We start from the raw sequence: 13,098 nt of genomic DNA, 5'->3' as shown, positions 1-13,098 counted from the left end.
ATAGACAGGGAAGAATGGACTATTGTAGGTATCGGTGTGTGGGCGGTCTCAGCTGGTGTTGTCCGACGTTGAAAGAGTGGCTGGTGGCAGCCGATGATCGACGACGGGCATCCCTTCGCATGCAAGAACTGCATCCGGGTCGATGAGGGTGGTTGCTGGCCACGCCAAGCATGTTGCCTGGGCTGCTGGGCAAGAGCTAGGATTGGTGATGAGGATATGCTGGTCTCAGCGAGTTCCGAGTGGCCCATCAACGTCAAGTGGCACAATCTGAAACGAGCGCTCACTGTTTTGAACATTGTGAGCCGCAGGCGGAGTGGCGCTGCGCAAGGAACTCATCAACGTCGGTCGGGCGGTTGGGACTGAAATGCATGCCCGCACGCAAGAGACAAAGAGACACAGTGACAAGGTCGGTCAGCAACCGAGACGGACTAGCAGAGACGAACGCTTACAGACAGCAGACTATACGGTCGGCATCCGTAGTGTAGAGGGGAACCAACCCTGCCTTTTGGTATCTGATACCTGGGCATTGTCAGAAGGGCTAGTGCCGCGGCGGCGTACGAAAGCGAAATGACCAAGCCATCCTTTGAAAGATGTGATAGCGATATGGGATGCGGTGAAACAAGGCAAAGAGAATACGACGACGGACGGGTGGCTCAGAGAGAAAATCGGCAGAGCAACAGGGACATGCGTAATCGATGGGTGGAAGATAGAGGAGGTGGAGTGAAGTTGATCAACGTGGGAGATAAAAGCAACGGACAGAAACAGAAACAACACGCACGATGCAGGCAGGTTTGTGGGTTGCAAGTTGCAACGTGGTGGCTTGAACCATGGCAGCAGCAAGAGGGCATTCACTAGCTGGATACCTTCATTGAGGCAAGCTTCACGAAGCCCCCAGAAGGCCTGTCGACGGGAAATTAGCGTGACCGGGCGGTTGGGTTATTGGTTTAATGTCGATAGTTATCTAGGGCCCAAATACTTGACAGACGGCTTGGGAGGCTACCTTGGTTTAGAACAAGCCCAAGATGCCGTCCAGCGCGAGCCTGACGCCCCCAAGTCTCCCCATCCAAGCGGACGAGGTGAGAGACGGATCAAGAAGGGAGACTGCGACCACAAGATGCGCACTGTAGAGACAAGTACAATACGATGTACATATCCGAGGAGTAAGTTAGTGTGTACAGAACCTCCAGTTACCTGAGCGTACCTACCTTTTCGTAAGTTCATGGGTACGTTCATCAGGTAGGGTACCTTGATTGAGTGAGTGAGTGAGGCGGGGTCGATCGGCTCAAGCATCCCGAGCTTTGGGAGGAAGGAAGAAGCAGCTCCCGTGAGAAAGACGACAAGTGCAAGCCACCCGTCCTGCTGTATTTTTATTTTATTTTTTATGTTGGACGGACTGGATCGTCAAATCCTACTGCCTTCTTTTTTCTGATATGGATATGGCTGACGACGACGACACTCGGGCGCATCAGCAAACATGCGTCCAAGCCACGCGTGTGTGTGGTGTGTCGTCCTCTGGTCGGCTGAGATAACCCGCCTTAGCGCATCAAAGACATGGAATGACGCCTTGTCGTCTCCTCGCATCATCATTCTCACCTCATAAACAGCACTCTTTGCAGAGTCTGCTGTCCACACGTCGCTACATCCTGCATCCTGCCTCTCGGACGCTCCCAATCAAACCCCACTACTCTGCAGCTCCAAGCTCCAGCCTCCAGGCCTTGTCTGTGCCAGATCCATTCCAGACCCAGCAGTTGTCCGGAGGAGTGCAGAGAGGGGCAAAATATGCGCCCGACCAACTGGAAGTGCATATGCGCAGGCCAAAGCCCGCTGAAGCTTCTCAGTGGACAAAGACACCTGCTTCATGGACCGGATTCCGGACTGGACGGACAGCCGTGGCTGATTCCAGATGCAGAGAACAGGTCTACCGTCGTCCTGCTGCTGGTTGCACAAAAACCAGGACTCGTGGACAATGCTACTGCGGGAGGCTTGCGGGGACTTTTCTTTCCTAGAGCCGGGGGGCCGCCAGCAGGTCTGCACTAGGTACTACTAATCTCTGCCAAGGTTGGTTCCGATACCCAGACGCTGACCCGGCCAGACCGCAGAATGGCATCAATCAGACGAAATACCATATCCAACCTGCATCCCGTCCAGACGTCCATCCACTATTGTTACCCACCCATCAGACAACGAGGACTTTGCTCTGTCGGTCTTCAGTACGATGTACACCACTCGTACACGGTACATCGTCTTCCCCTCCTCCTCCTCCTCCTCCTCCTCCTCCTCCCCTTCTTCCTCCTCCCCTTTGACCTTGACCTTCCTTGCCTTACCTCAGCCGTCTCGTCTCGTCTTGTCGGCCCTCTGCGTGTCTCGCCTTCGCCTTTGCTGGGGACTCGATGCAACTTGATGCCGCTACACCCTTGGAGATAGCCGTCCGACACCACTTGGCACTCGACACCCCCGTTTGCACACCAAGAAGTCTTAACCCACCAGCACCAGCACGCTTCGCTCAGGCTCCCTGCCTCTCGTCGACGTTCCGCCGGCCAAGACGCATACCACTGCAGCCCTGCATGGGCCAACAGCGACGCCTGTCTTGGAACTTGGAACAGCCCTGCCCATTCGCTGCCGTAGGCGGTACTTTGTCCCTTTTCCGCCATACCGCAGCCCACCTCGCGCGTCTCAAACCATGTACGTCGTCACCGTCAGTTCCACCTCCTGGTTTCCTGTCGGTGTCCATCTCTCAGATGCCATCTGAGGCCCATTCCTGCACCTCCCATCCGTCCAATGCTCCCAGACAGACACCCGTTCCCGCTTCCAATGCCTGCCGCCCTTTGTGTAATGTTCTTGCACAACTTGCCACTGATCCCGGTAACTGACTCTTTGGAGACCAGGCATTCCCTTAGGTGGAGTTGACCAAATCGATAGAGCGCTCGCTCGGTCTGGTCCGGTGCGTAAATGCTCAGACAATCTTTATGCCACCTCTGCTTTTAATTGCGTCTATCCCCTCCTCCACTTGCCGTCGCTCTTCTCTGTTCGTGCTGGTCTCCGTAGGTGATCTATTAGATCCTTCCAACGCCGTCACCACCACCCCCTTTCCCTCTTATCATCACTTACCCGCGTTCGTCTCTATTCCGCCTCTACCATTTTGTTTTGGGGTTTTTTTTCCCTCCCCTCCTCGAGGCAAAGGTCAGAAACGGTACACTCGTATTGGGCCATTCCAACGATCCTTCACCGCACCGAGGTGCCCCAAGACCGTAATCATATAATCAATCAGCCCAAGAAGAACGACGACAGGTTCGGAACGATTCGCACGGCATGGCAGCTTCAATCTTGTCGTAACAAAATTCCTTTCTAGGCTGGCCGTTTTCTGAAACACTGCCACCCGCAACCATATTCCAAGTCGCCCGAATCGCTTTGCGTTCCGCATATTGCGCTTTTCGCAACAATCTGGGCGAGGTAGTAGGGCGGTATCAACTCCAAGTCCCCGTTTCACAATGGGCAACACACATTCGACCGAGTCACTGCAAAACCAACGGGATTATGGCGAAAGCAACGGCAAGAGATCGCCTCACAAGCTGTCCAAACCGAGAGTTGGCAACCATGCCTCTCCGACCCCCTCGACACAGGCGCCGCGCCTCTTGAGCTCCCACAGCCGCACTGCATCTTACAGTCTCCCGCCCTCTAGATCGAACTCACAGTTTGCGCCTCAGGTGCTGTCGTGTGCGCCCTCGCCGGTCCGGGCGTCCAGCGCATCGCAACTGAGCACACTTGTCCCAGCTCTGGATGACCCTCCTCTAGCGGAGCCAGAAGCCAGACCAACAAAGAATTGGAAGCGGAGGGCGAGTTTGTTTCGGTCCAAGAGCTCTCACGGTCCTAGGAAAGATAGGCGCAGAGACACTCTGATGTTGGGTCCACCTGTCCCAGACAGAATGTCGAGGGCCAACTCCATGACTTGGGAAACCCAGCGAGAGATGAACACTTCGAGGCAAGTGCAGGTGGAAAGGTACGATGCACTATCGAGACAACACTGCAGAGCGCACTAGCTGACTTGCGTGGCGATGTAGTTGGCATGTTCCCGGGAACCGACAGTCCATCAACTACAACCTGATGTCGTACGAATCGAGGAGGTTGTTGAACCTGACCGAGGACCTCGCAGCCTGTGAAGAAAGCTCTATCGTGTCCGACAACACGTTCGAGGTGTCGCCCAACACTTGGAAGAGTTCTCATCCGCACCAACCAGCAGTTGCCCAGCTCCCTCGGGCCAATTCCGAGGTATCGCTGTACGCGCCGGTGCGTCGCCGGTCAGTGATTCAGACGCCGGGTCTTGCAACACGCTTGCCGACGGAATCTCCAGCTTCAAGGAGGTCGAGCTTGCGTTACAGTGGACCGACTACGCCAGCGGGCGGGCGTTCGCGACTAAACTCCATCGAGTCGAGTGCTCATTGCATCCAACCTTTGACCGAGGTTGCCCCCGACGACGATTATTTGCCCCCGCCAGCGACGGAGCCAGTCGAAAGAGCATTGACTCCGTCGGACATGGATTACCGGCCGCTTGGCTTCATGAAGTTCGGTTCATTACGGATCACGAATGGAGCCGCCAGTCCCCTACCCAGTCCCGTTTTCGAACCGCAATCCAAGGCCGAAGTGACGGAGTCTCGAAATGGGAACGAAGAGCACTACTTGGTTCAGGGTACCGACTTGGGCAAGTCGGAGTCTGACAGTAAAAACGTCGAAACCACGGCGTCGACAATGCATACCAGCACTGCTCTCAGTCCCATCAACACGTCTATTCTCACGGTAGAATCGCGGAGGCTACGTCCCAACTCGTTAGTGGTCTCCCTTGCAAACTCGTGCAGAAGGCGCCCTCTCTTGTAAGGCGTCGTGGGGCGGCTTGTGCTGACTCAATTTAGGCCGCTGGGTCCAGAGTCACAAACCACATCCAAGCACACGGCTCTGGAAGATGATCTTTCCGCAGACGACGTGCAATTGGAATATTCGGCCGAGGTTTTGACCGTCAGAAATGACCCAAATGCCAAACCCAGTCTCGAGCGACTGCGCGCGGAGCAGTCTCATAAGAACTCCCTGGCAATTTCCCGCACTGATAGCGGGGTTGTTGCTAGCCCAACTGCTGAGCAGCCGAAGTCGCTCTCCAAGGCTGATTCCGGCTACAGCTCGAATATCTCACTTAGGTCATTCCATGGCAAGCAGCCTGCTGCAGGCAACGATCAACGTCGATGTGCTGCATTGGAGGATTCGGAGGATGAGCAGCCGGACTCCATTGTATCCCCGATAGCGGCCGTCAGCAACGGAAGTCCAAACATCGACCCTATTAATCAGGCTGACGACCTCGCTGCCGATCCTTCTCTACCTGCGTCCTCGACTCTGCCGCCTCTGCCACCCAAAGATGAGTTTCTTGCTTCCCCGAAAAGCACCAAAATGACCGTTACGTCGCCTAAGTTCTTCTTCAACCTAAACGCCGCCGGTCATTCTTTCCGTAAAGACCGGAAGGTCCCGACCGCGATCGACAGTGCCAACCCGGTCGAGGATGGGCCTACATCTTCGGAGTCTGTCAGGTCGGGTGGCGCTAGCTGCGACAAATCGGCCTCGGCCCTGAGTATCGGCACCGGCTCCCAACGCGCCGGCAAGTTTCAAAGACTTATGAGCGGGTACGGCATGCGAGGGCCGCCTGCTGTCCACGCAACACATCCTTCTGACAAACCGGTTCCGTCTGTACCTGGGGATGTGCAGGCGAGACTCGATGAGCATTCTGAGCGGTTTCCGACAACCAGCAAACGACTTACTCTCCGCACTCAAGCCAGCAAGGACACGCTCAACACTATCTTTAGTGTCAGCAGCAATTTCCTCGGCGTGGTCCCCGGCCACGCCGAAGCCGAGCAAGCGCCTCTGCTTTTGGTCGATGCCGGCCAGGTGGCTAGAAAGCCCGCTGAACTTTCTGAAAAGCCAAGGATACCGAGACGCCGCTCTTTTCAGTCAATCCCTGCATCCATCGCACACGCCGCATCTTCGGTAATGCCTCGACGTTCCATCCACCGCAAACCGCTCCCCCCCGCTTTCACGGACAGGACGGGGTTCGTAGCAGAGCCAAGGACCGATGAGATCCAAGTCGGGTTCGAGTCAAGCATCACCGCCATCGACAATGTTGGTGAGAGCGTCGGTAAAAGCGCCTTTGATCAGGCCTTCATGGCTCTGGCCCATCATAAGCCTGTTCATGCCCCGCGAGAACGAACCCTGACAATGACAGCGCAAATGGAGCGCAGTATGGCCATGCCATTCCATCCGATCGAGTCGATGACTCCAACTTCACAGCACCCCGGTCCTCGTGCCTATCAAAACCTGCAGGTTCCGGACCTGGCGGCCAAGAGGAAGACTTCACCGCCGATCAGCCTCCACACCCGAAACCCTATGAACGCCCGAAAGCAGGCCCCGCGCCCCAAGTCAGCGCATTCCAGCGAAACAAACCAGTCGAGAAGGCAGACATTGTCACGACAAAACAGTCGCGAGACCATCCACAGCTACCCTTCGACCTCAGCAGCAGCGGCGCTGGACGACGCACTGTCTGTACCGCCCATTCCTCTAATGAGCCCCCGAAGAGGTATGCCGGTCACCGAGCAGCCATACGCCATGCGTCACATGACGGTCGAGGACAAATGGCGTCCCACCAACGGTTGTGGCTCTGAGACTGGCCAAGATACTCGCCCGGCCATGCGTAGTTTATCTACGTCGGTCGGGCATCATCAGCAGCGTCAGCTTCGCCATCGATCAAGTTATGAAAGCTACACTCAGTCCGGCGGACCTGTGGCCCGAGGCCCTCCAGCCCTCAACTTGAGTCCCAGCCAGAGCGGAAGCTACTACCAGCAACAACTCATTAATGTTCAGCAACAACAATGGGAGCAGCAGGGATACTACTCTCCTGACGCCATTCAACCAGGTCTCTCCCGGAGCCGCAGTCGCAGCCGGAGCGTCCACGCCAACGATAATCCACCCTACCGCGTTCTGCATAGCTACAACTCACCTGCCTACCGCAACGTCCCAATCTGGGGCTGAAGTGATTTGCAGCACACCCATAGACATCACAGTACCATTTCTGGCTATGACCAGCTCCATCACGCCCCCACCTCCCCCGGGGCAATTGAAACGATCAGCGATCTACCTATCCAGCGCTAGCCAGCAACTTTTCTGTTCACATTTTTCCTTATGTACAACTGTTCCGACATACACATTTGACATCAGACAAGGATTGCGACTTGGGTCGACGAAGACAGTATCTTTTTCTTTACACGTACGGCATACACGCAATGCAAATTTTGGATATACCCCACGAGCGGAAACGGGGCGTAGCGAAAATACGGGATAGCCCGGCCAATGACATTTCCAATACCCACCACCAAACCAGGAAAAAAGGGGTGATGGGACGGCATCACAGTACACGACATGATTTTTTGTTCTTTGAATTTTTGGAACCGGGTAGTTTGGGAGTTTTGGAGGGGATACCCTTGAGATTGTTCACAAGTGGTCTTTCGGATGTTTCTGCCACGGCTGCGATCTGACGCGCACATGGCTAGGCGGAGGAAGATGCAGGATATAGGAATCACCAGGCTGAAAGCCACTTGGATCTGGTCACGGGTTTCTTTGGAAGCTTCGATATGGCACAGTTGTTTAGGCGAATGCGAAAACGTTCGCTATACTTGGACTCTTCTTGCGATGTGGGCTTCTAGGCAAATGACGTGACGACCGTGACGTGACAGCTGGCGAAGGACGGAACTGCGGAGTCGGGTCGGAAGCTCCCGCTGGAGACGTTGAAGTACCTGGTAGTGTACGTACCTGAATCCGGCGGCGGGCACTAAGTCTCTCATTTTACCAACAGAGATATGAGATTGTACCCAAAGTGCTGACCTTTCCTTTTCTTGCTGAGGATTAACAAATGTTGACCATTTTGTAGATGGGTGTCAGGTAGCGCTACATGGGTAGTAAAGTAAGATCGTGCAGAGTACACTGTACTTGGAATGCCTCTACTGTGTCCAGGGATTGAACGAAGGTGCTACAAAGAGGGCCCGATAATTAAGGGCGATGATAAGCAGATGTTAGGAGGGATAGGTGGGGTAGACACACCTGCCCATAATCAAGGTTTAACAGGGAGGGAGGGACGTTGAGCGTTTCCCCACCCTCGACGCGTCGCGCGCCAGTCATCCTTCCCCAGCCAAATAGAGTTGCAGATGGTGGCGACCTCAGTCCAGCTGTTCCTTCCGCACCTTCACGATACCCAATGTCCGAAAGGTGGGAAGCTGAAATGGACATAAAGGAAGAAACATCAGCAGCAGCAGCAGCAGAAGGTCCTTCTTTTAAGCCCTTGCAAATCCCCCAGGATGCACCTACGCTGACGACTACGATTGGGTCTGGGGACATCGCGACCGAGGCATCCGTAACAGAAACATCAGCGGAGCTCACCAAAGGTGCTGAGATCACTGAGCACGTAGAGAGCACCGAGGAAAGGGAGGTTGCCAAAGGTAACAAAGAAGACCGACAGCTCGCAGACGACGCCGACGACGCTGCCTCTGAGGTCAGCAGCGCGCTAAGCACCGAAGAATGGGGCACCGGCACTTTCACTGACGACCTGTTGCATGAGTTGGACAACATACAAATCCAGGGGTCTTTTGCCTCGTTTCACGCGTTAAAGCACGTAGACCCGGAGCTCTTCGTCCAGGATGTTGGGCCCATCATCATGCCGCTGCCAGAACACCAGATCCGGCAGATGATTGGCATGGCCGCCCAGGCGCCCTTTGGCAAGGGAAGCGAGACCCTTATAGACACCACGGTGCGGAACACGTGGGAGCTAGACCCGAAATACTTTGAGCTTCGTAGTCCGCGCTGGGAGTCCGATCTCCAGAAGATTTGCGGAGTCGTCGCTCATGACCTGGGCATCAAGTTGCCGGTCAACGCGGAGCTGTATAAGCTGCTACTTTACGAAAAAGGGGCCATGTTCAAGGCTCATACCGAGTACGTTCCGAGAGCAAGTGCATGAGCTACGCACACTGACTCAGTTTCTCAGCACTGAAAAGTGTCCTGGTATGTTCGGTACGCTTGTCATCTGTCTCCCCTCAACGCACAAGGGAGGCGACGTGGTCGTGAAGCATTGCGGCCAAACGAAGACGTTCAAGACCTCTGCGGTGGCGCAGTCCTTCGCCTGCTGGTACTCTGACGTCCACCATGAGGTCCTGCCGGTCACATCCGGCTACCGCGTGGTCCTGACGTACAACCTCACGATCTACCAGGCCAGACAGCAGCCGTCTGCCGGGCTGGTGCGAAATGAGAACCGCGCATTGCGCCACACGCTGAAGAGATGGCTGCGTAAAGGAGCTGATGGTGGGGAGGCGGATTATGTTTACTATGGCCTGGACCACGAGTACACGGAAGCGAGCATCTCAATGAAAGCCTTGAAGGGTCGGGATTCCGCCGTTGTCCAAACCCTGCAGGACCTTGCCTCTGGACTCGATTTCGATGTGCTCCTGGCCTTGACGGAGATGATGGAGGCTGGCCCCACAAGCCCTAACGGCTTTGATCCTCGGTTCGACAGTTACAGATCCAGCTCCCGCAGATACTATAACGACGAAGACGAAATCGAAAGTGGATCAGATGAGGACCCAGGACCTCACGAGATCGAAGATGTATTGGAAACGGAACTCTCGGTCAAACTGCTTGTGGACCTCCGCGGGCGCCCCATTCTTCGCGACGTCGACCTGTCGCAGGAGCATTGCCTTCGAGGGGAGGATTTTTTTGAAGGCGCCACTCGAAAGGAAGAGTACGAAGGGTACCAGGGTAACTGGGTTAGTCGCACTCGAGGGGTTCTGGGAACGGTGTGACATGCTGATGATCAATATACAGGGACCCACGGCGACTCACTGGTACCGTGTGACTGTAAGTTTCTTCTGATATACGAGAAAATTTCTTGACTGATGGCCAGCACAGGCTGCTCTGATCATCCGCCGGGACAGCATCGCCAAGTTTTTCAAGTATTCTCTCAGCCAGAGCCCTCGTTGTAGCGACAGCAATGTCGCGCTCCCGCTCACTTACCTCACTGATTCGATCCTCAAAGGCGGGTCGAATCAGAAATCGGTCTTCGACACTCTCAAAGAGACTTGGAACGCGTGTCTTTCAATACCTGGAAGGGCCAATAGTCTGAAGTCAGACGGCCATCTCATCAGCAAGATACTGCGGGCCGCCTGTCAGGTGGAGCAGTGGGACTTTCTCGAGAGCGCCGCGAGCGTCTTCCAAGGCACTTTGCCTCCCGACTACTACAAACTGCTTCACAAGCAGGTCGGTGATGGCAAGGTCCCATTCGATATGGTCAAAACCGGGTACGTTCTGCCTACGTCCATTGTGTGGGAGGATCTTACTAATCAAACGTGAGTCCTTAGTTTGGCCTCCACTGTGATCGGATGCAAATATTTCTGGCAGGGCTATTCAGCGATAGAAGCATTCGCGCCGATTGACGAGCGACCGTCCGATGAGATTCGAGAATGGGTGCGGAAAACCCTCGTCAAAAGCCTGACGGGCGCTGCCAGGTCCGCGTCTTTCGTCGGAGTTGATGGAATGGCGGTGGCTGTGAGCGCGCAGAAGTACGCCGACTTTGACTGGCTTTCAGCCACGTATGTACCCAGAGCTCATTCTTTCAACGTGAAGCTAAACTTTCCCCCGCAGCGTTGTGCCCTTGATCGAGGATCACTTTACCGTACCGGCTTTTGCCCTCGGATTCTTCTCGGCCCTGCTTTTGAGCATCAGGCAAAAGGCTTTCCCGGCTAAAGAAACAGCAAAGCTGTATAAGCGCCTCGCCAAAAACTTTATAGCGAAGCTAGACTTCAGCACGATCCATGGCGACAGGCCAGAGGAAGAGACCCAAAAAGCGGCAAGGCACTCGTACTGGCACACGGCTCCAGCGCCTACTCTTGCCGCCGAAAAATGCCTGGCTGTGACCCCTGACACCCTAGCGGATGTCTTCCACTCCCTCCTCATCTTGAGCTCGCCTCCGCGTGAAGATCTGGCCATGCTTCTAGCCATGAAGCTCGTCTCTTTCGCCCCAAAGATGCAGGCGGCTGACTTCCACCCGCTATGGATCCCTTTTCTGCAAAAGCTCCTCGTCATCCTCAAGACCACGAAGACCCCGCTCACCACGCCGCGCTACCAGCAGATATTCGGCGCCATACTCGAGTCCTACCGCGAGAACTACGTCGGACAGAAACCATCGATCCCGGCATCGGGCCCGTCCGGCGGCATGTACCTCCGGCTGAACTGCCCTTGCCACGACTGCCGCCAGCTGAACGTGTTCCTCGCGAACCCCGCCACGCATGTCTGCCGGTTCCCCGTTGGGAAGAAGGCGCGACATCATCTTCATAAGCAGATCGAGAATCAAAACATCCAGTGCTCTCACGTCACCGACCGAAGCGGGCCGCAGGATACGCTGGTTGTCACTAAGCTGGGGCCGACGATGAACGCGAAGTACGAGGCGAAGCAGAAGCAGGCGGCCGAGATGTTCCAGTCGTTTGACCAGACGGAAATGGCCATCTTGCTTGGTGAGGATTATCCAGCCATCGCCGAGGGGCTGTGGAAGCGGCCACGGAGTTTGGCGCCGCGGCCTGGGGGTGCCACGCACACGTCGCCGGCGGCTGCCGTGCCTGTCATTTCTCCACTGGGGAACACACCGGCGCCTAGACCGTTCGAATCTGCCACTGAGCCGGGAACCAAAATGGCGGCGAACTTGGGCGGGCCGTTGCAGTACTTGCCGAGTTTTGACCCGGTGTTGGCGGCAGCAGCAGGTCCTTCACAACCGCATCCCACTGCGACAAGGGCCGTGGAACGGACCATGAAACGGAAAGCAGAGCCAGAGATAATCGATTTGACTTAGGTATTCGTCGGAAGAAAACGGCTCGAACTGCGCTGTTGTGTCAGGCGCAGGCGTTCTCAGGCAGCAATGAGATTTGACCGGTCGAGCACTCGACTCTCAAGGGAGAAACAAGGCAACTCACATGCCAACATGAGGCGGGATTTCCAAAACCAAACGAACACTGGAATGGTTCCCGCACGCTCAAGATTGTCCCCCTTCTCCACCGCCACGTTGCCTCGTCCGAATCCGGGGACAGACCGCATCACTCGCTGTTCAGCACCGCGGTCTTGACTGGAGAACCCATAAGATTGGTGCCAGTGCATTCCTCGGAGTCTCCAATCTCGTCCGGATGCGGCTCTGGTATTACTTGGCAAGGCGTCGCCGCGGCCCCGCCGCCCGCATTTGAGTTCCCGGACACACCGATGGGTTCCATTGTTGGTTGAGTCTTCAACTGTCACCAGAACCAGGCCACGGGACTGAGGCGCGCGGCAACCTGCGTTGCCGCTGGTTGCCGCTTTCGTGGAAGTTGAGATACAGCGGAACTCTTACCGCACCGGCGCCGCTCACGAACGTCATCCTCGGCTGATTGGCTATGTCTTGGGAAGCAAGGGCCGTTAAGAATAAAATCAGCATCCTCTCGATAGCCTTGTGCTGCAGGAATTCGACCTTCGAGAGATATAGCATCGCTATACGTCGGCGCCTTGGATTCGACACTACATGAGGTGCTTGTGGACCAGTCTCTACCCCATACGACTATACCCACTGGAGAATACGGGATCTCAGCTGCGTTGCCATCTGCTTATCGTCGGACATGAAGTCTGCACTGCTCGTCGTGGTCAGCCCCTCGCCAAGGACCGATTATGCCAAGTGCTCAGGCAAGCCTGGTGTACGGAAACACCTATTGTACTCCGTACAGGTCCGGCGTGTGATTGGGAGGGCGAAGGGGGTGCTGTGGCCCTGTGCACTATCCGTACTCAATAGTTAGCTAGTCGATGGAAACCACCTCTCAGGATCGCAGGTGATCGTCCAGGCCCCACCAGTCCAGAACCCCGTCCGCCTCATTGACCTCCCCTATCTCCTCCAGCGTAGAGTCCAGGTCTTGTGAGCTAAACCCCAGAAGCCACAGGTTGTCAACTCCTATACGAATGGGAGGCGACATGTCCGAAAAGGCCCTTCGTTCTGGCCCTGTTTGTTTTCGTGTTGCGTTT

The 13,098-nt window shown here is 55.6% G+C and overlaps 2 protein-coding genes across 2 annotated transcripts; both read left to right on the top strand.

The window, feature by feature from the left end:
* Positions 1-3,488: 3,488 nt before the first annotated feature.
* CH63R_07558 (Proteophosphoglycan ppg4) lies at positions 3,489-7,059 on the top strand (the record flags this gene model as incomplete). The annotated part of the gene is made up of 3 exons (XM_018302533.1): positions 3,489-3,997; positions 4,059-4,820; positions 4,905-7,059. The coding sequence occupies 3 exons, from the start codon at positions 3,489-3,491 to the stop codon at positions 7,057-7,059; spliced, it is 3,426 nt and encodes a 1,141-aa protein (XP_018157311.1).
* Positions 7,060-8,278: 1,219 nt separating this feature from the next.
* CH63R_07557 (2OG-Fe(II) oxygenase superfamily protein) lies at positions 8,279-11,911 on the top strand (the record flags this gene model as incomplete). Its single annotated transcript, XM_018302532.1, has 6 exons — positions 8,279-9,009; positions 9,062-9,836; positions 9,895-9,927; positions 9,979-10,367; positions 10,428-10,658; positions 10,711-11,911. 6 exons carry the CDS (start codon positions 8,279-8,281, stop codon positions 11,909-11,911), a joined length of 3,360 nt encoding a protein of 1,119 aa, XP_018157310.1.
* Between the last annotated feature and the right edge of the window lie 1,187 nt (positions 11,912-13,098).

This window comes from Colletotrichum higginsianum, chromosome 5 (genome assembly GCF_001672515.1).
Source record: "Colletotrichum higginsianum IMI 349063 chromosome 5, whole genome shotgun sequence".
NCBI lineage: Eukaryota > Fungi > Ascomycota > Sordariomycetes > Glomerellales > Glomerellaceae > Colletotrichum > Colletotrichum higginsianum.
Note: the sequence above shows the minus strand (reverse complement) of the source record. Positions and strands in the feature narration are given on the sequence as shown.